The sequence below is a fragment of the Salmo salar genome, chromosome 09 (genome assembly GCF_965601325.2).
Source record: "Salmo salar chromosome 09, fSalSal1, whole genome shotgun sequence".
Lineage (NCBI taxonomy): Eukaryota > Metazoa > Chordata > Actinopteri > Salmoniformes > Salmonidae > Salmo > Salmo salar.
Genome location: NC_138299.1, coordinates 21,835,752 through 21,860,335, shown reverse-complemented (window position 1 = coordinate 21,860,335; position 24,584 = coordinate 21,835,752). Strand labels below are relative to the sequence as shown.

The window sequence follows — 24,584 nt, the reverse complement described above, 5'->3', positions numbered from 1 at the left end:
GTTAGCCGTGTGGCTAAGGTTAGGTTTAAATCATATATTAAGAAAATGCATTGTAAAAATACAGGTAGGCCGTCATTGTAAAATAACAATTTGTTCTTAACTGACTTGCCTAGTTAAATAAAATAAAAATAGGCGGGGTTTATAACTTTGTGGCTGTGGTAACTACATCTGCTCTCGCAGACTCCACATAGGACATGTACAATGTTGCGATCTCTACCTATCTTTATGTGACCGTATGGCCTGACCCCTCACACGCTCCACCCCTGGCCGTCAATCAATCACATTCACGTTGTTGATTCCTCGCACCTGCTTTGGTTAAGGCACATGTTGGTAAAAAAAAAAAGTATCGACAGGGATTGATTCGCTGACATTAGCTTTAACTTTGCTTGATACATTGAACAACAAACATAGCAATTGTTGTCTAGAAAGATAACCATGGACGACTTTCAATTCATGGATAGCTTCAAGAGAAAGCGTATCAAATTGACCCTCAAGACTGCGACTTTCCTTGGAATTGTTCAGCGGATAAACGCCAATAAAACAGTGATTTTAGAGGACGGTAAGATATAAAATGAATGCACTGACGTACATTATCTTGATTTAACTATTTTTCAGTTTCACATGGTCATATTTTTTTGCTAAGAATCTCCACGGTATCTGATCACAATCAGCTCAGCTAGTTTGCTATGGTAGCTAACGTTTGTTAGCCAGCAGAGGCGGGTTTTTTCCAGAAAGATGTGCGCATGTGCTAGTTACTGACCTGGACCCGGTTTCCCAAAAGCATCTCCAAATAATGTATTTATAAAGCCATTTTTACATCAGCAGATGTCACAAAGTGCTTATACAGAACCCAGCCTAAAATCCCAAAGATGTAGAAGCACAGTGGCTAGGAAAAACTCCCTAGAAAGGCATGAACCTAGAGGGACCAGGCTCTGAAGGGTGACCAGTCCTCTTCTGGCTGTGCCTGGTGGAGAACCAGGCCGTTCTTCAAGATGTTCACACGTTCATAGATGACCAGCAGGGTCAAGTAATAATAACAGTGGTTATAGAGCAGTGGTCACCAACCTTTTTGGAGTTGATCATTTTCTGAGTCAAAATGCAAAACGAGATCCACTGCTCAGAATATTTTTTTTTACACGACTTAAAAAAACGTAAGCCTATCCAACATTAAGTAATTAAAAACGGTTCTGTAGAAAGTAGGTTATAGGTCCAATACATTATCACTGCATATTGGCTATGCCGTAATTGCCCAATGTTGTTCTTTTCAGACCTTTTTCAAAATGTTAGGTATATGATCACACTGGTAATATATAATTTGTTGTATTACTTGCAAGACATGGCTGAGTGAGCATAATTATATATAATATATTAGTTTTTTTTTTACTGGACTGACTTCCTGCATCTAATGGGAGGGATGGATAGTCCCTCCTCTCCCTCCCTCCACTGAGAAAAGGGGACACAGTCTTCCAGCTGATGGCGAAACTTGTCATACTGCATTATTTCTGCCTCATGCACCAATTCATGTTACTCCTATGACCAGAGAAAGTAAAATATTCCTTGATGTTAAAAGACAAGATGCAAATAATAACGCTTATCGAAACACTTTGTTATACACCTTCATTGCAATGCTGGTTGTAGCATGAGTGGAAGTAGGGTGAATGTGCTTTTTATTGCTTATAAAACGGTTGAACAAAGTGTTGACAGTGCTGAATAACAACATGAACTTACTCATAAAAACAGCTGCTCTTTGCTGTATTTATTGAGTCTCACTAGTCATGGTTATAAAAGTGTTAATCTCACATTATTAACTTTGCTGTGCGTTCAAGGTTACTTTTTACAGTCTATGGCTTGAGGAAGGTCAGATCACTGTGTCTGCAGTTATTTAATTAGCCAGCAGTAGGCCAATAGGTGCACTTGATTTGCTCTCTGGGCCTGCCGGGTAGGCATAGTTTTACCTTCAGATACATAAAATGGGAACACTGCCTACCTGGCGCTAGGGCTGATGAATCAAGTGCGCCTACCACCAACAGTGCGACACAAATAAAAACGAAATGGGAACGCAAGGCTTTTTTTACATAAATGTTTGGTGAAAGACTAGGAATGGCTTGGAGATCAACCAGTCGATCGAATCAAATTTTGTTCAAATCAAATGTTAAAATCAAATTTTATTTGTCAAATGCGCCTAATACAACAGGTGTAGACCTTACTGTGAAATTCTTACTTACAATCCCATAACTAACAATGCAGTTTTAAGAAAATGTTAAGTAAATAAACGAAGGGGGGGGGGGGGGACACAATAAGATGTCAATAACGAGGCTATATACAGGGGGTACCGGTACCGAGTTATAGAGGATGCATCAGGTCAGCACCTCAGAAGTAAAATGTAAGTTGGCTTTTCATAGCCAAGCATTGAGGTCGAGACAGCAGGTGAGGTAGAGGGAGAGAGGGTCGAAACATTAGGTCCGGGACAAGTTAGCACGTCCGGTGAACAGATCAGGGTTCCATAGCCGCAGGCAGAACAGCAGAAACTGGATCAGCAGCACGATCAGGTGGGACGGGGACAGACAGGAATCGTCAGGCCAGGTATTCCTGAGGCATGGTCCTAGGGCTCAGGTTCTCTGGGAGGGGAGAGAGATGGAAAATTAGAGGGAGCATATGTGTAACCTGATGTGTGCAATAATGTGCCAAATCGGTGATTTTAGAGCATTTAAAACATTTTTGGCATTAGAATAAGCCGCCTTAATATTTGCAGCCATAGATGGTAATGTCTCTATAGAAGCTGATCCATCAGTATTGTGAAATAATTTTAATGCCTCACAAGTCCTCAACTGGCAGCTTCATTAAATAGTACCCGCAAAACACCAGTCTCAACGTCAACAGTGAAGAGGCGAGTCCGGGATGCTGGCCTTCTAGACAGAGTTCTTCTGTCCAGTGTCTGTTCTTTTGCTCATCTTAATCTTTCTATTGGCCAGTCTGATGGCTTTTTCTTTGCAACTCTGCCTAGAAGGCCAGCATCCCAGAGTCGCTCTTCACTGTTGACGTTGAGATTGGTGTTTTGCAGGTACTATTTAACATTTTTTTAAAACATTTTTAGTCATTTAGCAGACGCTCTTATTTCATTAAAAAAGTTATCCATACTGGTCCCCCGTGGGAATCAAACCCACAACCCTGGCGTTGCAAACACCATGCTCTACCAACTGAGCCACACGGGACATTTAATTAAGCTGCCAGTTGAGGACTTGTGAGGCGTCTGTTTCTCAAACTAGACACTCTAATGTACTTGTCCTCTTGCTCAGTTGTGCACCGGGGCCTCCCACTCCTCTTTCTATTCTGGTTAGAGCCAGTTTGTGTTCCGTGAAGGGAGTAGTACACAGCGTTGTACGGGATCTTCAGTTTCTTGGCAATTTCTCACATGGAATAGCCTTAATTTCTCAGAACAAGAATAGACTGACGAGTTTCAGAAGAAAGATCTTTGTTTCTGGCCATTTTGAGCCTGTAATCGATCCCACAAATGCTGATTCTCCAGATGCTCAACTAGTCTAAAGAAGGCCAGTTTTATTGCTTCTTTAATCAAAACAACAGTTTACAGCTGTGCTAATATAATTGCAAAAGGGTTTTCTAATGATGAATTAGCCTTTTAAGATGATAAACTTGGATTAGCTAACACATCGTGCCATTGGAACACCGGAGTGATGGCTGCTGATAATGGGCCTCTACGCCTACAGTTAAGTCAGAAGTTTACATACACCTTAGCCAAATACATTTAAACTCAGTTTTTCACAATTCCTGACATTTAATCCTAGTATAAAGTCCCTGTCTTAGGTCAGTTAGGATCACCACTTTATTTTAAGAATGTGAAATGTCAGAAATAGAGTGAATGATTTATTTCAGCTTTTATTTCATCACATTCCCAGTGGGTCAGAAGTTTACATACACTCAATTAGTATTTGGTAGCATTGCCTTTAAATTGTTTAACTTGGGTCAAATGTTTCGGGTAGCCTTCCACAAGCTTCCCACAATAAGTTGGGTGAATTTTGACCCATTCCTCCTGACAGAGCTGGTGTAACTGAGTCAGGTTTGTAGGCCTCCTTGCTCGCACACGCTTTTTCAGTTCTGCCCACAATTTCTATAGGATTGAGGTCAGGGCTTTGATGGCCACTCCAACACCTTGACTATGTTGTCTTTAACCCATTTTGCCACAACTTTGGAATTATGCTTGGGGTCATTGTCCAATTTGGAAGACCCATTTGCGACCAAGCTTTAACTTCCTGACTGATGTTTTGAGATGTTGCTTCAATATATCCACATAATTTTCCTACCTCATGATGCTATCTATTTTGTGAAGTGCACCAGTCCCTCCTGCAGCAAAGCACCCCCACAACATGATGCTGCCACCCCGTGCTTCACGGTTGGGATGGTGTTCTTCGGCTTGCAAGCCTCTCCCTTTTTCCTCCAAACATAACGATGGTCATTATGGCCAAACAGTTCTATTTTTGTTTCATCAGACCAGAGGACATTTCTCCAAAAGTGCAATCTTTGTCCCCATTTGCAGTTGCAAACCGTAGTCTGGCTTTTTTATGGTGGTTTTGGAGCAGTGGCTTCTTCCTTGCGGAGCGGCCTTTCAGGTTATTTCGATATAGGACTCGTTTTACTGTGGATATAGATACTGTTGTACCTGTTTCCTCCAGCATCTTCACAGGGTCCTTTGCTGTTCTGGGATTGATTTGCACATTTCGCACCACAGTACATGCATCTCTTGGAGACAGAACGCGTCTCCTTCCTGAGCGGTATAATGGCTGCGTGGTCCCATGGTGTTTATACTTGTGTACTATTGTTCGTATATATGAACGTGGTACCTTCAGGCGTTTGGAAATTCCTCCCAAGGATGAACCAGACTTGTGGAGGTCTCCAATTTTTTTTTCTGAGTTCTTGGCTGATTTGATTTTCCAATGATGTTAAGCAGAGGCACTGAGTTTGAAGGTAGGCCTTGAAATGCATCCACAGGTACACCTCCAATTGACTCAAATGATGTCAATTAGCCTATTAGAAGCTTCTAAAGCCATGACATAATTTTCTGGAATTTTCCAAGCTGTTTAAAGGCACAGTCAACTTAACATATGTAAACTTCTGACCCACTGGAATTATGATACAGTGAAATAAATCTGTCTGTAAACAATTGTTGGAAAAATGACTTGTGTCATGCACAAAGTAGATGTCCTAACCGACTTGCCAAAACTATAGTTTGTTAACAAGAAATTTGTGGAGTGGTTGAAAAACGAGTTTTAATGACTCCAACTGTGAAAAAAGTGTATTTAAACTTCCGACTTAAACTGTATGTAGATATTCCATTAAAATTCATCCATTTCCAGCTGCAATGGTCATTTACAACATTAACAATGTCTACACTGTATTTCTGATCAATTTGATGTTATTTTAACAGACAATTTTTTGGGGGGAAAATGTTTAAGTGACTCAACTTCTGAACAGTAGTGTAGCTAGCTTGTATTTGACTGTTGCATGAAGCTAGTAGTCTGCAATGTATGGGTTTAATCTTTTTCAGTTGTGGATGTCAAGAATGGAAGGAAATTCCCTGGAGTGAAACTATTCTTTGGACATGAAATTCTGAATGGTATGTAGCCTGAATCGTGCACTTTTATTTCTGTCATTATTACTAGCTAGCTTTACAAGTTGAATCTAATCGTCTCTGGTCTTCTGCTATGTATAACTATTAGTTACCCTTCTATCTTTCAGTGGAATTCCCAAATGTAACAAAGACTGACCGGTATGTCGGATATTTACATCATTAGTGAATGGATGAAAGATTATCTAACCATGGAATCATTCTTTGTATGCATCTGCCATATTTTACAATAGTTGACTTTGCTCACGGATAAATGAATGTGTCATTAGTATTGCATGCCATAATACCAAAAGACTGTCTGCTCTGTGGCTCAGAGACAACACCAGTGACCACAGACCTGAAGGTCACCTGACAGTGGCAGAGTTCCAGCCTTACAGGAAGAGTCTCATACTGAGGGAGTTGACCTCAGGTTAAATATTATATTGTACCCGTTTAGCTAATAGAAGCCATAGATTTGCATCATTAGCTTTTTTCATTAGTTGGTTTATATGATCTATGTAGTACTACAAATAGATATCCGCCATCCTCAGATGACGATGATGAGAGCCATGTCAACTTTGTGGTCATTGATGAGTTCCATGAGAAGTTTGGTCCTGCTGTGAGTACCTAACCCTCACAATCACTGTTTCATATCACCTAGCCCCTGGGTGTAAGCTTCACGTTACATAGCCTATTGGCATACAGACGTGGATGACATTTCTGAGGAAAATGAATCTAGTGTGAGCCTAAGGAGTTCTGTGTCCTGTCCTGTGGGTGTACGGATTGAACTCTAGCACCTTGCTTGGTCACGCTCTCCACCTAGATGATGCACATCCGGAAGCAGCAGGTGATCGGGATAGGAGCTGATGGGGTCGGGACGTTCCAGCACGAGAGACTCTGTTGGCTGCAGGTGAGGAAACAGACAGATCCTTCCTAGGCTTTTACACATGCCTGTTCTATTTCACACAATCTATTACTTTTCATCGTTGGACATGGTTCAGTTGTTCAAATTTCCAATCTTCTTTGTAGATTGCCACTAAGAACAAGGTGTACCTCTTTGACATCCTGTTGCTTGGAGCCCGGGCCTTCAAGAACGGCCTGTCCATGATCCTGGAAAATAACCACATATTAAAGGTGAGTAATTTAGATGGGAGAGTTTGACATATTATCTAATTTCACTTCCACCTCATGCAATTTCTGTCTGTATATATTTATGTTGTTCAGGTCACTCATGACTGCCGGAGCCTCGCCGGATGTCTGATGGCTCAGTTTGGAGTAAATCTCACCAACGTCTTTGACACGCAGGTACTATACTGTAGAGGGGAGGGTGTGGCTCAGTTGGTAGAGCATGGTGTTTGCAACGTGTTTGCAACGCCAGGGTTGTGGGTTCGATTCCCACGGGGGACCAGTACGGGGGGGAAAATTTTATGAAATGTATGCGTTCTCTACTGTAAGTTGCTCTGGATAAGAGCGTCTGCTAAATGACTAAAATGTGAGTGTGCAGCCCAAATGTTGTTCTATGAATGATTTCTTACTTACCTGTAGGCATCATACCAGGTGTTGTTCTACCTGCCTTATCACAACAATGTAGTCATGTTATTTCTCCATAGGTGGCAGATATCCTGTGCTTCTACACAGAGACCGGTGGCTTCCTGCCAGACAGGGTCAGTACCCTACCGAAGGTGGTGAGCCTACATTTGAAGATGTCCTCGTCACAACTCTCCTCACTCAACATCAAGTCTCTGCTCACCAAGGTACAGAACCCTAAAGGAGGGGACATAGCACAGCATTATGGATGTGGTGTTTGTGTGTGTCTTTGTCTCAGTGGAACAGAGAGCTGTTGGAAGACTTGTATTTGTGTGTGTTAAAGGTTTAGGTGTGTCTGTACTAAACCTGTATCGGTGTGTCTGTACTAAACCTGTAGGAGGACAAAGAGGTGTGGTACGTGCGTCCCTGCCCTTTGTCCCTGCTGAAGGTCATGGCCCTGTCGGTGATCCACCTGCAGCCTCTGAGACTGGTGCTGCTGGATGCCCTCATGGCTGACTACACAGGCCTGGTGGACTCCTACCTCAGCGGCAGCCGAGAGGAACCTGTCCACATGCAGAACATCGGCTCGGTGAGCCACTGAGCTTCACACACACGACCCAACACAACCACCCAGATAAAGTATTTACATCCTCAAACATCCAGAGCCACTTACTCATTACTGTACGTTTGACAATGTTGAGAGAATATTTAGTGACATAAAAATGAATAGATCTTCATGGGAGTAATTATCTAAGATATAAATGTCTCTGTGTTGTGTTGAGATGATATAGAAGCTCATGGGCAGGTGTGTGTGTGTGTGTGTGTACAGAGCAGTGTTCTGGAGTTGCCCAGGGAGCTGCGGGAGTTGGAGCACACGCGTCAGAAGCGCCAGAAGTGGGCCGTCGACCGCTACCCTGTCACTGAGCAGGGCCTGCTGGAGCGCTCCAACCCCAGACCACTACCCTCATCACAGAATGGGCAGGGCCAGGACACAGCCACCCAAAGACAACCAGACCCTCCTGTCCCTTCAGCAGTGGCGCCTGTAGTCCCAGCACCAGGGCAGGGCCCAGCAGAGACACCCCGTCCCAGCAATACCCTGGGGGCCTCTGACCTCCATGCTATGACCAGTGCCCTGACACAAGAGGCCCAGCAGAGCTACAGGAAACAGCCGTCTGGAGTCGTCAGCCCAGTGGCTCCATCAGGAGCGCCAGGACTCTTGGAGATAGTGATGGACACAATGGCAGGCAGAGGGAGGTCCCTGTTGAAAGACCCAACGCCACCCATCCTCCCTGTGTTCCCCTCCCTGGGAAGAGGCCTGGCTCTCTTTATACCAGCAGCCCAGGTCCCCAAGGAGAGCCCCGGAGCCCTGAAGACCCAGGCCCCAGTGGGGAGGGTAGAGGTGCCTGTCCCCCCAGGCCCAAGACCCAGCCCAGTACAGCCATCTGAAAACATCCCTGGTGCAGGGAGAGGCCTCATCCAGAAACCCCAAGGTCTCACCTCTCCTCTCAGTCTCTCCTTCAGTTCATTTAGAAAGAACCACCTATGATTGGGATTGGTTGGTTCAAAATTACTTTTGTACATTTCTATTCTACAAAGACCACTAGGTGGCGGTAAATTGTCAATTCTGTTTGCAATACAAATTGCACCAATGTTTGGGGGTGAAACTATATTGTTTTAGTTAACTGCTTTTCTATTTCAAATGTACAATATCAAATCATAATTGGATGAGTGATATTTAGAAAATTGTGTCCATGGTATCTGGTTAACCTGTTAACCTATACATTTGTTTATTTAAGGTTCTATTTTTAAATCTACTTAAATTGCTGTTCAGCACTTGTTCCTATACAAAGTTAAATTAACACCAGTTCAATACTATGATTTGTTGTGATTCTGTCTTTCTCTCTTTCTGGCCTGATATGCGTGAGTAATGGTACATTCTGAATCTGTGTTAAGTGCAGTCATTTCACTTGGTAATGAGGTCCTCGGCGTACAGGGAATATTCTGCCAGGCTACAGCCTGATCATGTCCAACTCATTCCTTTGGCAACAATACAGAACATAGTGTATCAATTCATACCAGCCCACACCTGGATGATGATCTGTGCAGCACCAGCAGAATTATAGTTCAGCCAAATGAAGCACATCAAGTCCAAATATTGTGGACATGAAAAACCTTTTATGATTCATTAATTTCAATGTTTCTTCTCAAAGTCCAATAGTCAGTTGTGTAAAACAACCGTTAACACAGAACAAAGTACCCAATATAGCTTAGGATGATCAATTTACTACATTTGGCTTCATGGTTGCTGTTAATTGAGGTGGAACGCAGGAAAGCATTGATGGATATGCTGTTAATGAAAGAAAAACATTGTTTCTGGAAGGTTGCTTTGATTACAGATGACTGCAAAACCATTAGAGCTGGCACAGCATGAATGCAGGATGTTGACATGAAATTGATATTGCCTGTCTGCAGCACTAATCACTCAAGAAGTTCAGATGCTGATGATCATAAGTACCCAACACCTGCCATGTTTTACACAGGAAAACAAAGCCATGTCTTATTAATCTACGGGCTTCCTGAATTAGGATCCTGCAATGCAGATATTACACACGTGTTCCACAGAGCCACTTTGAATTAATTTTCAAAGGTGCAGTTTGGGATCAACAGGATATTAAGACAAAAACAATGTGTTTAAACCGCAGCAGGGCGCGCGGTACAAATGGGGCCCACATTAATCACGTCTTATTGCCATGGTTATCTACGTATAGCAGCTTGGGCTCATGCCAGGTACCCTCATTGAAGGCATGAAACAGATAAAGTAGTCTTAATTAATTAGGAGGGAGCAGAGCACAAAGACCCATCTCTCTTAGCAACTGGCTCCTCAGCTTCTGCTAGGGACTGGATCGATAGTGAATGGCGGGCGTATTGATACAGTTACATATTGGGATATTATTTTTGACGATATATCGTATAGTTCTGACTCGCAATAGTTTTGCGCTACTTGGCTGTACCTGCACCAAAGCGGCAGTATTTTTCCTTCATAGCTTGTTCTCCATTTACTTTTTTTAAATAGGGAGCCAGTTTGTTTTCAGCAAATTCCATGACTGATCAAAACTTGTTTTTTCATGGCTCTCTTGTCCCTCTGCAGCAGACATATGGTGAGATCATGGATTATTATACTTCATCTCCTAGGCCTTTTAGAGCTTCTTTTAGATTTCAAATTGAAACAGTCATCTTGTTTCCAGTAATGTGACTGAAAATAGAATTCCAATCAATTTAGTCTTGAAACATTGACCAATGGCTCCTGCATTGTTTTCACGAGGCTGTATTCACTGTTGGGCTGTGTCAGTCAGTACATATGAAGTGTACTGTGTATGGTTGGCAGAAATCACATGGCTCAGTCCATTGTGTGCCATACTCTTCCAGTTCCTGAAACTGCACAGGACCAGTCTGTCATTGCCTTTGGTCATAAAACAGTCAACGTTCCCATTGTTTATCCATAATTTTCTATAATATATGATGAAGGGGTTGTCGATTTTCAGGGTCTGACTAAACACTGGTTCTAGTTGTTCAGTAGGCTATATCTCCCCAGTCTCTGTTTTGCTGACGTGAAGAAAGGGGTGCAGGAAGAGGGAGGTCTACCACAGGGCTGTAGACAGCTGGGACCGGTCATTGACGGGTAGAGAGGGACCCTTATTTTAGAGGACACTGCATTTCCTGTCTGTCACAATAATGCATTATGAGCTCCACTTCCTGTTTCTCAGGCCTGAGAGGAAGGAACAGGGCCCTAGTTACACGATAGTCATGGCTTCCTACCAGAAGGACAGTCGACTACACCTTGAACATCGCAGCAGGATGTGCGTGGTTATTTTTAGTGTTGGAAAGGTAGGACACAGACATAAACACAAACTTCAGAAATTCCAGCTGTGTTCAGTGGTTACTAGAAACTGTTGTTTCCATGTTGTGGCTCTTCTCCGGAGGAACGTGGAGGTCTACTGTTTGCTCATGGTGTCTACATTTCCTTCCACAGTTAAATAAACAACAATACAATTAATACAAACTCCTTCATTCAGTTACTGGATGCTTTATCCGTACTATAAACTTAATACCCAACCTTCAAAACCCCTCATCTTAATTACATGGGAATTGATTATATGTTCAACAGGAACAATGTCTGCTCCTCCATCTCACCATTCTATCTATACTTGTGGGACTATTATTGGTATACCATATTTCCCTAAGAACACATCCACTACAGACATTCACTGTTGTATTCACCGACTCAGGCAGGTTCATTGGATGAATGCCTCTGATCACAGAGGCATCGTGACACGACAACAGAACAGCATTATTAATTGCCGGGGCTTGTATCCCCTTTGTCACAGGACCCTAAACAACTGTTGTAACCCACTACTTTCTACTATATTACCACTGTCCTGGGGGGTCTCAATACCAGAAACAATGAGGTGTCGTATTTAAAATGGGTCAATGTTCCTAGGCAACCACCATCCCTCTTGACTATTGTTAGGTTACAGATTGGTTCATAATTAATAGGACTTCATGAATTATTAACCATAGAGGGGGGGATGAATTGTCCCACCCTCTCCTTTTCTACTCCTTTTTCTAGAACTATCATTCAGTTTGTTGGTTTGCTCCAGCACATCTTGGCCAAAACCATCATTAATATTCACACTTGAGTTGAGCGCTCGCCTGGGCAAGCGCTTATCTTGCCCACAGCTTGCCGGTCATTAAGCTGATTGAGCAGAAAGGAGAGAGGAGCAGAGAACAGTGTTCGGGTCATTGACTTAATCATGTCTCCCCCTGTGTGTGTGCACTCTTCACATCTGCCCCCCCGACAGGTCTTGATCATCAGTTCTGGGTGGTTGTGGCTCCACAAGTGAACACTTCTCTGCTGTTAGGTGTGATGACTGGCATAAGGTGTCAGCGAGAGCTTTGCTGTTGGCAGCCATCCGTACTCCCCTGGGTGTCTGTGGTTTTGCCTGTGTAGCAGAGTCAGTCAGAGGTGGGTGATTTAATTGCTCTGTAGTGTTGGGGAGTTTTGATTAGTCAGTCTTACCTGAGCACTGAGGCAGGTAGGTGGGGATGAGCATTAGCTGCCACTTCTGGTCAAATGTGAAAAAAATATAACTAATAGTCTGTACTTTATTATCCTTGTCCACAGGGACAAACGCATCATCAATCATCAGCTTCTACAGTATTTCACACCTTCCATCTGCTTGTATAATACACTACTCTGTTATAAGATCCCTTTCATTCATCTTACATATATAGTCCCTCTCTTTCGCTCCCCTTTTCTCGCTCTAGAGTTATACGATTAGCTCCCATTGTGCAGCACTGGTCATATTCAACAGAGGAATGAATAGTTAATGTGAGAACAGCCAAGCTTCTCAGATGGCCACTCGGGTAGGGCAAAAATGAAAACAAAAGACTGCATTAATATTTCAGTATGCTCTACTGAAGATCTGCTGAGGTATCCCTGTGGTCACTAGTCAGGCTCCACCAGGACATGAGGAGAGCTGTGACCAAACCTAATGATCAGCCTTCAGATGTAAGGGCCTTTGAGTTTATAGGCCCTATACATAATGCTGATTGTACATCATGCCTAGGGCCTTGAATGTATTATATCTGCAGTGATCTCTCCCTCTCCTCTCCTGTGTAAACAGGGAGGCAGCAGGCTGGAGACTAAGCTGTCTGGGGCCTTTGGCGGACTCTCTCTCTCTCTCCACCAGAAGCCCATGCCATATTGTGACCTTCAGCCAGAGCAGACTGAATCATCGACAGTGGGAACAGATTGAGTGAGCAGATGAGCCGTGTGTAGCCGGGCAGAGGGCAGGCCTGCGGAGTAGTACTCAAATACCCCTGTGCCAATCTGTACAACTGGCATCCAATGGACTGTTTCGCACCCAGGCCTTTAACCCCCTAAGGTTGATGTCTGTGCCCCCACGAAAATCTAATTAGTATAATACAAAAAATCCCAATAAAAATCAGTCAGTTTAAGCTAGAGATATGTTTTGTTGCATTGGATGTGTCAATCCACCATATCCGCCTATGTCTCACTTCCGCATCTCCGGTGAAAGATAACGGATCTAGTGGAGTTTATCAGTCCATGAAACATCACTACAAATGTCTTCTCACAAAACCGTATATAGCGTCTTAACGCTTTGGCCTACAAACATGATGGTGTTCTCCGTTGTGCTCCTCAACCTCCACAAGTGTCAGGAGACTCGTCTGAAGTCGGTACAGCTGATCTGCCAACTTCTGTCTGTAGCGTCCGAACCGTTTGGACTACACACTAAAATGACCCCTCTGTGCAAAGGTGAGACTCACAAACATTTGCTCTAGGACGCCCACAGGCCTCACAAGACTCCAACTGGCACACCTGTCCACCATGACCAGTTGAAAAAATGAATGGAAGTACAGTGCCAGTCAAAAGTTTGGACCTACCCACTCATTCTAGGGTTTTTCTTTATTTTTACTATTTTCTACATCGTAGAATAATAGTGAAGACATCAGTCTATGATAAGACACTTATGAAATCATGTAGTAACCATACAAGTGTTAAACAAATCAAAATATTTTAATTTACAGGTGTGCCTTTGAAGAATCTAAAATATTAAATATATTTTCATTTGTTTAACACTTTTTTGGTTACTACATGATTTGATATGTGTTCATAGTTCTGATGTCTTCACTATTATTATACAATGTAGAACATAGTTAAAATAAAGAAAAACCCTTGAATGAGTAAGTGTATCCAAACTTTTGACTCGTACTGTATATATCAGGGCTGGGCAACTCCAGCCCTGGGGGCCTGATGGGTGTCACATGTTTTCTCCATCCCAAGCAAACACAGCTGATTAATCAAATTTCATTCTAAACTGAAGATCATGACGAGGTGATTATTGGAGTCAGCTGGGGCTGGGGCAAAACTGTGACACCAATCAGGCCCTTGAGGACTGGAATTGGCCACCCATGGCATATATAGAGACTGTTTAATGCCAAAAATATGGGTCTAAATATATGTTATTTCATATATCTCTCAGATATAGGAGAGACACTTCAGAATAAACTTCCATTTGATTTGTTTTTATCTGTTGTTCAATGTGTTTGTATGAGCTAATAGCAGTAAGACCGAAAAAAATGTTTCATCAATATAATGTTTTTATATATTTTTTTGATACTTCAATGGGTCTTAAAATTCTAAATGAAATAGCTAAATGATCCTTGGTATGACAATGGCCATGTTCTGTTATAATCTCCACCCGGCACAGCCAAAAGAGGACTGGCCACCCCTCATAGCCTGGTTCCTCTCTAGGTTTCTTCCTAGGTTCCGGCATTTCTAGGGAGTTTTTCCTAGCCACCGTGCTTCCACACCTGCATTGCTTGCTGTTTGGGGTTTTAGGCTGGGTTTCTGTACATCACTTTGTGACATCAGCTGATGTAAGAAGGACTTTATAAATACATTTGATTGATTGATTGATTATGACCTTAAAATTCCATATAGTTACCCCCCAACCCAATTGAACACTTATGGGAGATTCTGGAGCGGTGCTTGAGACAGCATTCTCCACCACCATCAACAAAACAACAAATTATGGAATTTCTTGTGGAAGAATGGTGTTGCTTGCATCCCTCCAATAGAGTTCCAGACACTTGTCGATTCTATACCAAGACACACGGAAGCTGTTCTGATGGCTTGTGGTGGCCCAGTGTGGTATAAAATGTCTTTATCACTTTATGTTGGTGTTTCCTTTATTTTGGCAGTTACCTGTATGTACATGGGGAGAGGTGGCTCTTGCGTTAGGGGGCGTGAGAGGAACCAACCATGTCTGTCAGCCTGTCTGCTATGTAGGGCTGGAGCGTTTCACTTGACCTTGATGATGGACCCCATGGCATGGCACCAGGAAACTCTACGCCCAGCACTGGAGGACAAGTGGTAGCCTTCCCATCCCAACCTGAGCCCAGGGTAGAGGCCAAGGACACAGTGGGACGTCAACAGAGAAGATCTAGAACAATCAGAATGCCAGCTGAACGTTTCCGATGCATTTTGGACTTGAGTTTACCAACTGCTGACTAACTGGCCTCATTGCAGTCCCTTTGGTTCAAAGCCTTGTTCTTAACCAGGGGGATAATGACAAAACAAATAGGACATTAATTATTCACAAATATGAACATGGACATGTGTCAAAGAGATTCATGATAATGAATGGATCCTCTACTTGATGTTCCACAGATAAGAGATATACTGTATCTCCAATTGTACAGCAGACACTGACAGCACACAATAGAATGTGCCCGTGCAGAAATCTTCTCAACATCAATGAAGATGCAAAGGCACATTACTCAGTGAGGTTTCTTGCCTTGCTGGCTCTGGGAGGCTTAGCGGCTTTGAGGAAAGGGCGGTGCTGGTCAACAGAAGAAAATGTGTTTATTCACCAGAATTTCTGGTAATTAGTCATCTGTATATTGGCACCATCATCTGTCACAAATGTTTTTGATAAAACAAAGGTGGGAGATTGTGGGGGAGGGTTGATTATAGCCTCAGGGAAGGCTTGGGGTGGAAGAAGGCTCCCTGTGGCTGGCTGAATTAGTGCCTGCTGGTTTGGCCTGGCAGCTGTGCTCTGGTCCTGGCACACTGACAGCCTGCTTGGCAGGATGATGCCATGTTGTCAGGGCCAACCTGCAGACTATCTGGGAGGTGCCAACGCCAGGCACACCAAACTCAAACTCCTCCAGTCCCTCCATCAGGCTTTGTCTCCAAACCTACTCACCATTCTCTCTACTTGTTATGGGAATATTATTGGATTAGTGGTGGATTAAGTTTGGCAATTAAAAGGGCAAATTTGATTGATCTCATGTGGGACAATGTAAATGCCACTTTAAGCCTAGCTGACATTCAGCAGTAATGAAAAATGTCACCATATATTATTCTTCACACTGCATGAATTTGTTCCTGGACAGTCTGGTGCTAAGACATGACAATAAGTTATGCTCTATCAGCCACACCACATACAGCTGAACTTAATGAACATACATGTCCTTATGATTCAATTCAATTACGTTTAATTCAAATACATTTTAGAGGCTCTCGTTTATTAGGAATTCTTAACAAAAGCTCTGAATGGGAAATCAAATCTGATGCAGAAAGGAATGCCATCTGTTTTAACACTAGCATTACAACCTCTGTACCTACTGTTTCATTAGAGAGAAATTAAAGAATGGAAAATGATCCTTTTAGGATTAAAGATTGGCAGGATGAAAGTATTTGTACAGAGTAGCCTAATATGGTCTAATGGTTCAGCGGAAAACACTAATCAATCATTTTGATAGAGCCTTATTGGTATTAGTTGACACTTAACAAATGTAATTGATTAGGGATAGTTTGTTGAGCTTCTGTAGTTGCTGTAAAATAATGTTTTCCTCGTCATTGGGATGCACAAACACGCAACAAAGTTACTGTGTACAGTAGTGACACAAGTGTCTTCCTGTGTCCGCTGAGTGGCCCCTAGAGGTGTCTGATTGAGTCTTTGACCCTCTGCGTGTAAAAGGTGTCAGCCGTGGGGTTTGGGTGGGCCTGGCAGACAGGCAGGCTGGCTCGCTGTACTGTTGGCCCAGATGCAGGAGCTCCTGTCCAGGGATGGCACTGAGATATCAGCAGGGCACAAACGCACCAGCTGCTATCTCCCCGTCACAGACAGCTGTATCTGAATATTCATATAAAGCACAGATTAATGTGTGTTTGTTTGGCCCCACCTGGTGTGCCTTCAAACAGGCCTGCGGACGCTGTATGTGGCTGCCCAGTACCAGAGCAGACATCCATAGTACACCACATACTGCACGGGCACCGCACCCGTGGATGTCTTCAGATCCACCCATAACACCAGTAAGACAGAGGGACAGCTACTGTGGTGTCGGAAGAACCAGGATGAAACCTCGAACAAACAAGTATCAGTGTCCAACTGTCCATAACAAGCACTGGCACAGTTAGAGTGGTAGTTCATCAGCTGAAAGCTACAGTTGAAGTTGGAAGTTTCCATACACTTAGGTTGGAGTAATTAAAACTTGTTTTTCAACCACTCCACAAATTTCTTGTTAACAAACTATAGTTTTGGCAAGACGGTTAGGACATCTACTTTGTGCATGACCCAAGTAATGTTTCCAACAACTGTTTACAGACAGATTATTTCACTTATAATTCACTGTATCACAATTCCAGTGGGTCAGAAGTTTACATACATTAAGTTGACTGTGCCATTAAACAGCTTGGAAAATTCCATAAAATGATGTCATGGCATCATGAGAAAATCAAAAGAAATCAGCCAAGACCTCAGAAAACAAATTGTAGACCTTGGTTCATCCTTGAGAGCAATTTCCAAATGCCTGAAGGTACCGCATTCATATGTACAAGCAATAGTACGCAAGTATAAACACCATGGGACCACACAGCCATCATACCGCTCAGGAAGGAGACGCCTTCTGTCTCCTAGAGATGAATGTACTTTGGTGCAAAAAGTGCTAATCAATCCCAGAACAGCAAAGGTCCTTGTGAAGACGCCGGAGGAAATGGGTACAAAAGTATCCAAATCCACAGTAAAACGAGTCCTATATCGACATAACCTGAAAGGCTGCTCAGCAAGGTAGAAGCCACTGCTCCAAAACCACATAAAAAAAGCCAGACTACGGTTCGCATCTGCAAATGGGGACAAAGATTGTACTTTTTGGAGAAATGTCCTCTAGTCTGATGAAACAAAAATAGAACAGTTTGGCCATAATGACCATCGTTATGTTTGGAGGAAAAAGGAGGATGCTTGCAAGCCGAAGAACACTATCCCAACCGTGAATCACAGGGGTGGCAGCATCATGTTGTGGGGGTGCTTTGCTGCAGGAGGGACTGGTGCACTTCACAAAATAGATGGCATCATGAGGTAGGAAAATTATGTGGATATATTGAAGCAACATCTCAAGAGATCAGTCAGGAAGTTAAAGCTTGGTCGCAAATGGGTCTTCCAAATGGACAATGACCCCAAGCATAATTCCAAAGTTGTGGCAAAATGGCTTAAGGACAAAAAAGTCAAGGTATTGGAGTGGCCATCACAAACCCTGACCTAAATCCCATAGAAAATTTGTGGGCAGAACTGAAAAAGCATGTGCGAGCAAGGAGGCCTACAAACCTGACTCAGTTACACCAGCTCTGTCAGGAGGAATGGGTCAAAATTCACCCAACTTATTGTGGGAAGCTTGTAGAAGGCTACCTGAAACGTTTTACCCAAGTTAAACAATTTGAAGGCAATGCTACCAAATACTAATTGAGTGTATGTAAACTTCTGACCCACTGGTAATGTGATGAAAGAAATAAAAGCTGAAATAAATCGTTCTCTCTACTCTTATTCTGCCATTTCACATTCTTAAAATAAAGTGGTGATCCTAACTGACCCAAGACAGGGAATTTTTACTAGGATTAAATGTCAGGAATTGTGGAAAACTGAATTTAAGTATATTTGGCTAAGGTGTATGTAAACCTCTGACTTCAACTGTATGTACAGTACCCCATATCAGCCCAGTTCATCAACTAAAAGTGTGTATTCCACTGAAGGCCATTTCTGAAGCTGAACAATACATTCCAAGCCCGGGCTTCCCATTAGCTGCGTAAATGTTACTGCCCACTCCAGGCCTGGCGATGGGGGAGAAGAGCAGCTGTCCATCCTTTTGCCTGTCATGACTGGTCCAGTGACACTGATGGCTGTGACCATGTGCTGTCCAACTCTCTCTGCTGATGCCATTCAATCTGTGTGAGTAGTAGATGAGCCCTTGAGAGATTCCCTGGCTCTCACAGTCACACATACAATCCCCCCTAGCAGTCGCTTTACCAACCTTGGCTCCCATTCGGATAAAGAGCTCCTGTGATGGAGGGAGAGAGGGGGTATTTGGAAAAGCAATCTACTTGCCAATGGTTATGAATGTGGTGAATGTGACTTGGGCTAGGGAGGATTTTGAGGTGGGGTTTTTGTCTGAAAAGAGCAGATGGTCTTTATTTTCCTGCCTCAACAAGTTGAATGAACTAGCGAGCACACCAAGGCAGATTTGTGGGTAAACTGTTTTACCTACCCTCTCTTTGTTTTTCCATTGGGATGGCAAAATAGCTTCTAACTGCTTGGGGACACAATGGCTGAGGATAGTGAGAGCAAGGTGTTTTGGTACTGCTAGTATAATGAGGATGAAGTGGCCAGGCTAATTATTGCAGCCATCTGATGTCGCTAGGGCCCAACTGCATCTGCAGTCGACAACAATCAGTCCATGCTGCTTGTTAAAACCACTTCTGGATAGGACCCTTCATCTCAGTTTCTGCCTAAAATGACATGCCTGTAGCTCAGGACATGAAGCAAGGATATACATTTTCTTGATAGTATTTGAAAGGAAACACTTTGAAATGTGTGGAGATGTGAAATTAATGTAGGAGAATATAACACAATAGATCTGGTAAAAGATAAAACAAACAAAAAACTATTTTTATTATCTTTGAAATGCAAAGAATGGCCATACATTGAGATAGGAAGTTGTCCACAACCGGGCAACAGTGTATGTGTGTGTGCAAAGTTTCAGACTGTTACATTCAAGAATGAGAGAGCTACATAATATTTAATATGAAGTCTCCCAAGTGTCCCTCACTAGTTTGCCCATATGTACCCAAGTGGCCGAATTGGTTAATTGATACATTTTCAAGTATATAACTATAGAAAACATCAAAAATGCTATCATAATAAAATATGAAAGTTTACACACAAAGATGAAGGGGGCTATACTTTCCAGTCATGTCCAGCTGAGGTCCTGGCTGCCTTTTAGGTCGAAATGTTGGTGGAAGTGGCTCCACATCATCCTTTCTAGCACAATGTGCCAACTAGTCCAACGCTCTAACCACTAGGCTACCCTGCCACCCCATACAGTACCAGTCAAATGTTTTAACACAAATATTTGCAAAGGGGGAGACACTCTAGACCCAAACTGTTACAGACTTATATCCATCCTGCCCTGCCTTTCTAAAATCTTCGAAAGCCAAGTTAACAAACAGATCACAGACCATTTCGAATCCCACTGTACCTTCTCCACTATGCAATCTGGTTTCCGAGCTGGTCATGGGTGCACCTCAGCCACGCTCTAGGTCCTAAACAATATCATAACCGCCATTGATAAAAGACAGTACTGTGCAGCCGTATTCATCGACCTGGACAAGGCTTTCGACTCTGTCAATCGCCGATTCTTATCGGCAGACTCAACAGCCTTGGTTTCTCAAATGACTGCCTCGCCTGGTTCACCAACTACTTCTCTAATAGATTTCAGTGTGTCGAATCGGAGGGCCTGTTGTCCAGACCTCTGGCAGTCTCTATGGGGGTGCCACAGGGTTAAATTCTCGGGCCGACTCTTTTCTCTGTATATATCAAAGATGTCGCTCTTGCTGCTGGTGATTCTCTGATACACCTCTATGCAGACGACACCATTCTGTATACATCTGGCCCTTCTTTGGACACTGTGTTAACTAACCTCCAAATGAGCTTCAATGCCATACAACTCTCCTTCCGTGGCCTCCAACTGCTTTGAAATGCTAGTAAAACGAAATGCATGCTCTTCAACTGATTGTTGCCCGCACCCGACCACCCAACTAGCATCACTACTCTGGACAATTCTGACTTAGAATATGTGGACTACAAATACCTAGGTGCCTGGTTAGACTGTAAACTCTCCTTCCAGACTCACATTAAGCATCTCCAATCCAAAATTAAATCTAGAATCGGCTTCCTATTTTGCAACAAAGCCTCCTTCACTCATGCTGCCAAACATACCCTCATAATACTGACTATCCTACCGATCCTTGACTTAGGCGATGTAATTTACAAAATAGCCTCCAACACTCTACTCAACAAACTGGATGTAGTCTATCACAGTGCTATCCGTTTTGTCACCCAAGCCCCATATACTACCCACCACTGCCTGTATGCTCTCGTTGGCTGGCTCTCACTACATATTCGTTGCCAAACCCACTGGCTCCAGGTCATCTATAAGTCTTTGCTAGGTAAAGCCCCGCCTTATCTCAGCTCACTCATCACCATAGCAACACCCACATGTAGCACCCGCTCCAGCAGGTATATGCCACTGGTCATTGCCAAAACCAACATCTCCTTTGGCCGCCTTTCCTTCCAGTTCTCTGCTGCCAATGACTGGGACGAATTGCAAAAATCAGTGAAGCTGGAGTCTTATATCTCCCTCTCTAACTTTAAGCATCAGCTGTCAGAGCAGCTTACCGATCACTGTACCTGTACACAGCCAATCTGTAAATAGACCACCGAAATACCTCATCCCCGTATTCTTATTCTGGAAACTGGAAACACTTATCTCCCTCACTAGCTTTAAGCACCAGCTGTCAGAGCAGCTCACAGATTACTGCACCTGTACATAGCCCATCTATAATTTAGCCCAAACAACTACCTCTTCCCCTACTGTAGTTATTTATTTATTTATTTTGCTCCTTTGCACCCCATTATTTCTATTTCTACTTTGCACTTTCTTCCACTGCAAATCTACCATTCCAGTGTTTTACTTGCTATATTGTATGTACTTTGCCACCATGGCCTTTTTTTGCCTTTACCTCCCTTATCTCACCTCATTTGCTCACATTGTATATAGACTTGTTTTTCTACTGTATTATTGACTGTATGTTTGTTTTACTCCATGTGTAACTCTGTGTTGTTGTATGTGTCAAACTGCTTTGCTTTATCTTGGCCAGGTCACAATTGTAAATGAGAACTTGTTCTCAACTTGCCTACCTGGTTAAATAAAGGTGAAAAAAAATGTCATCCTCTTGCTCTTTTGCACCCCAGTATCTCTACTTGCACATCATCATCTGCACATCTATCACTCCAGTGTTAATGCTAAATTATAATTATTTTGCCTCTATGGCCTATTTATTGCCTTACCTCCCTACTCTTCTACATTTGCACACACTGTACATAGATGTTTCTATTGTGTTATTGACTGTACGTTTGTTTATGTGTAACTCTGTGTTATTGTTTTTGTGGAACTGCTATGCTTTATCTTGGCCAGGTCGCAGTTGTAAATGAGAACTTGTTCTCAACTGGCCTACCTGGTTAAATAAAGGTGAAATTAAAAAAATTCAAAATAGCCCTAACATACAACAACACAGAGTTACACATGGAATAAACAAATCATACAGTCAATAATACAGTATATAAAAAATAAAATGAAAAGTCTATATTACAGTGAGTGCAAATGACATAAGATAAGGGAGTTAAGGCAATAAACAGGCCATGGAGGTGAAGTAATTACAATATAGCATCCCACTGCTGGTTTGCTTCTGAAGCTAAGCAGGGTTGGTCCTGGTCAGTCCCTGGATGGGAGACCAGATTCTGCTGGAAGTGGTGCTGGAGGGCCAGTAGGAGGCACTCTTTCCTCTGGTCTAAAAAAAAATAACCCACTTCCCTGTGTAGGGTGCCGTCTTTCGGATGGGACGTTAAACGGGTGTCCTGACTCTCTGAGGTCATTAAAGATCCCATGGCACTTATTGTAAGAGTAGGGGTGTTAACCCTGGTGTCCTGGCTAAATTCCCAAGTTGTCCCTCATATCATCCCCAGCTTATGATCGGCTCATTCATCCCCATCCTTTCCCCTGTAACTATTCCCCAGGTTGTTGCTGTAAATGAGAATGTTTTTGCAGGCAACTTACCTGGTGAAATAACAGTAAATAGCAATTAAACACTGGAATGGTAGATGTGCAGAAGATTAATGTGCAAGTAGAGATACTGGGGTGCAAAGGAGCTAAATAAATACAGTATGGGGATGAGGTAGTTGGATGGGCTGTTTACAGATGGGCTATGTACAGGTGCAGTGATCTGTGAGCTGCTCTGACAGCTTGTGAGGGAGATATGAGTCTTCAGTGATTTTTGCAGTTCGTTCCAGTCATTGGCAGCAGAGAACTGGAAGGAAAGGCGTCCAAAGGAGGAATAGGCTTTGGGGGTGACCAGTGAGATATACCTGCTGGAGCGCGTGCTACGAGTGGGTGCAGCTATGGTGACCAGTGAGCTGAGAGAAGGTGGGGCTTTACCTAGCAGAGACTTGTAGATGACCTGGAGCCAGTGGCTTTGGCGACGAGTATGAAGCGAGGGCCAGCCAACGAGAGTGTACAGGTCGCAGTGGTGGGTAGTATATGGGGCTTTGGTGACAAAACGGATGGCACTGTGATAGACTGCATCCAATTTGTTGAGTAGTGTTGGATGCTATTTTATAAATGACATCGCCGAAGTTGAGGATTGGTAGGATAGTCAGTTTACGAGGGTGTGTTTGGCTGCATGAGTGAAGGAGGCTTTGTTGCGAAATAGGAAGCCGATTCTAGATTTAATTTTGGATTGGAGATGCTTAATGTGAGTCTGGAAGGAGAGTTTCCTGTCTAACCAGACACCTAGGTATTTGTAGTTATCCACATATTCTTAGTCGGAGCCGTCCAGAGTAGTGATGCTGGATGGGCGGGCAGGTGCAGGCAGTGATCGGGTTGAAGAGCATGCATTTAGTTTTACTTGCATTTAAGAGCAGTTGGAGGCCATGGAAGGAGAGTTGTATGGCATTTAAGCTCGTCTGGAGGTTAGTTAACACAGTGTCCAAAGAAGGGCCAGAAGTATACAGAATGGTGTCGTCTACGTAGAGGTGTATCAGAGAATAACCAGCAGCAAGAGCGACATCATTGATGTATACAGAGAAAATAGTTGGCCCGAGAATTGAACCCTGTGGCACCCCCATAGAGACTGCCAGAGGTCCAGACAACAGGCCCTCCGATTTGACACACTGAACTCTATCAGAGAAGTAGTTGGTGAACCAGGCAAGGCAATCATTTGAGAAACCAAGGCTGTTGACTCTGCCAATAAGAATTTGGTGATTGACAGAGTCGAAAGCCTTGGCCAGGTCGATGAAGACAGCTGCAGAGTATTGTCTCTTATCGATGGAGGTTATGATATTGTTTAGGACCTTGAGCATGGCTGAGGTGCACCCATGACCAGCTCGGAAAGCAGATTGCATAGCGGAAAAGGTACAGTGGGATTCTAAATGGTCAGTGATCTGTTTGTTAACTTGGCTTTCGAAGACATTAGAAAGGCAGGGTAGGATACATATAGGTCTGTAGCAGTTTGGGTCTAGAGTGTCTCCCCCCTTGAAGAGGGGGATGAACACGGCAGCTTTCCAATCTTTGGGGATCTCAGATGATACGAGAGTTTGAACAGGCTAGTGATAAGGGTTGCAACAATTTCAGCAGATTATTTTAGAAAGCCAGATTGTCTAGCCCTGCTGATTTGTAGGGGTCCAGATTTTGCAGCTCTTTCAGAACATCAGCTATATGGATTTGGGTGAAGGAGAAACGGGGG

General features: G+C 43.2%; 1 protein-coding gene across 1 annotated transcript; it reads left to right on the top strand.

Moving 5' to 3' along the window:
- Nucleotides 1-257: 257 nt before the first annotated feature.
- exd1 (exonuclease 3'-5' domain containing 1) lies at nt 258-9,025 on the top strand. The gene is made up of 11 exons (XM_014210928.3): nt 258-559; nt 5,561-5,629; nt 5,752-5,782; nt 5,956-6,050; nt 6,172-6,239; nt 6,444-6,530; nt 6,650-6,754; nt 6,845-6,925; nt 7,231-7,374; nt 7,545-7,736; nt 7,977-9,025. Exons 1-11 carry the CDS (start codon nt 436-438, stop codon nt 8,691-8,693), a joined length of 1,713 nt encoding a protein of 570 aa, XP_014066403.3. The 5' UTR covers nt 258-435; the 3' UTR covers nt 8,694-9,025.
- Nucleotides 9,026-24,584: the final 15,559 nt, after the last annotated feature.

What these genes read in the sequence shown, in the direction of transcription:
- exd1 (XM_014210928.3), top strand. Translation starts at nt 436, where the DNA reads ATGGACGACTTTCAATTCATGGATAGCTTCAAGAGAAAGCGTATCAAA. An exon ending in ACTGAGGGAGTTGACCTCAG is followed by an intron (nt 6,051 to 6,171) that starts GTTAAATATTAT and finishes CGCCATCCTCAG; the next exon opens with ATGACGATGATGAGAGCCAT. An exon ending in TCAAGTCTCTGCTCACCAAG is followed by an intron (nt 7,375 to 7,544) that starts GTACAGAACCCT and finishes CTAAACCTGTAG; the next exon opens with GAGGACAAAGAGGTGTGGTA.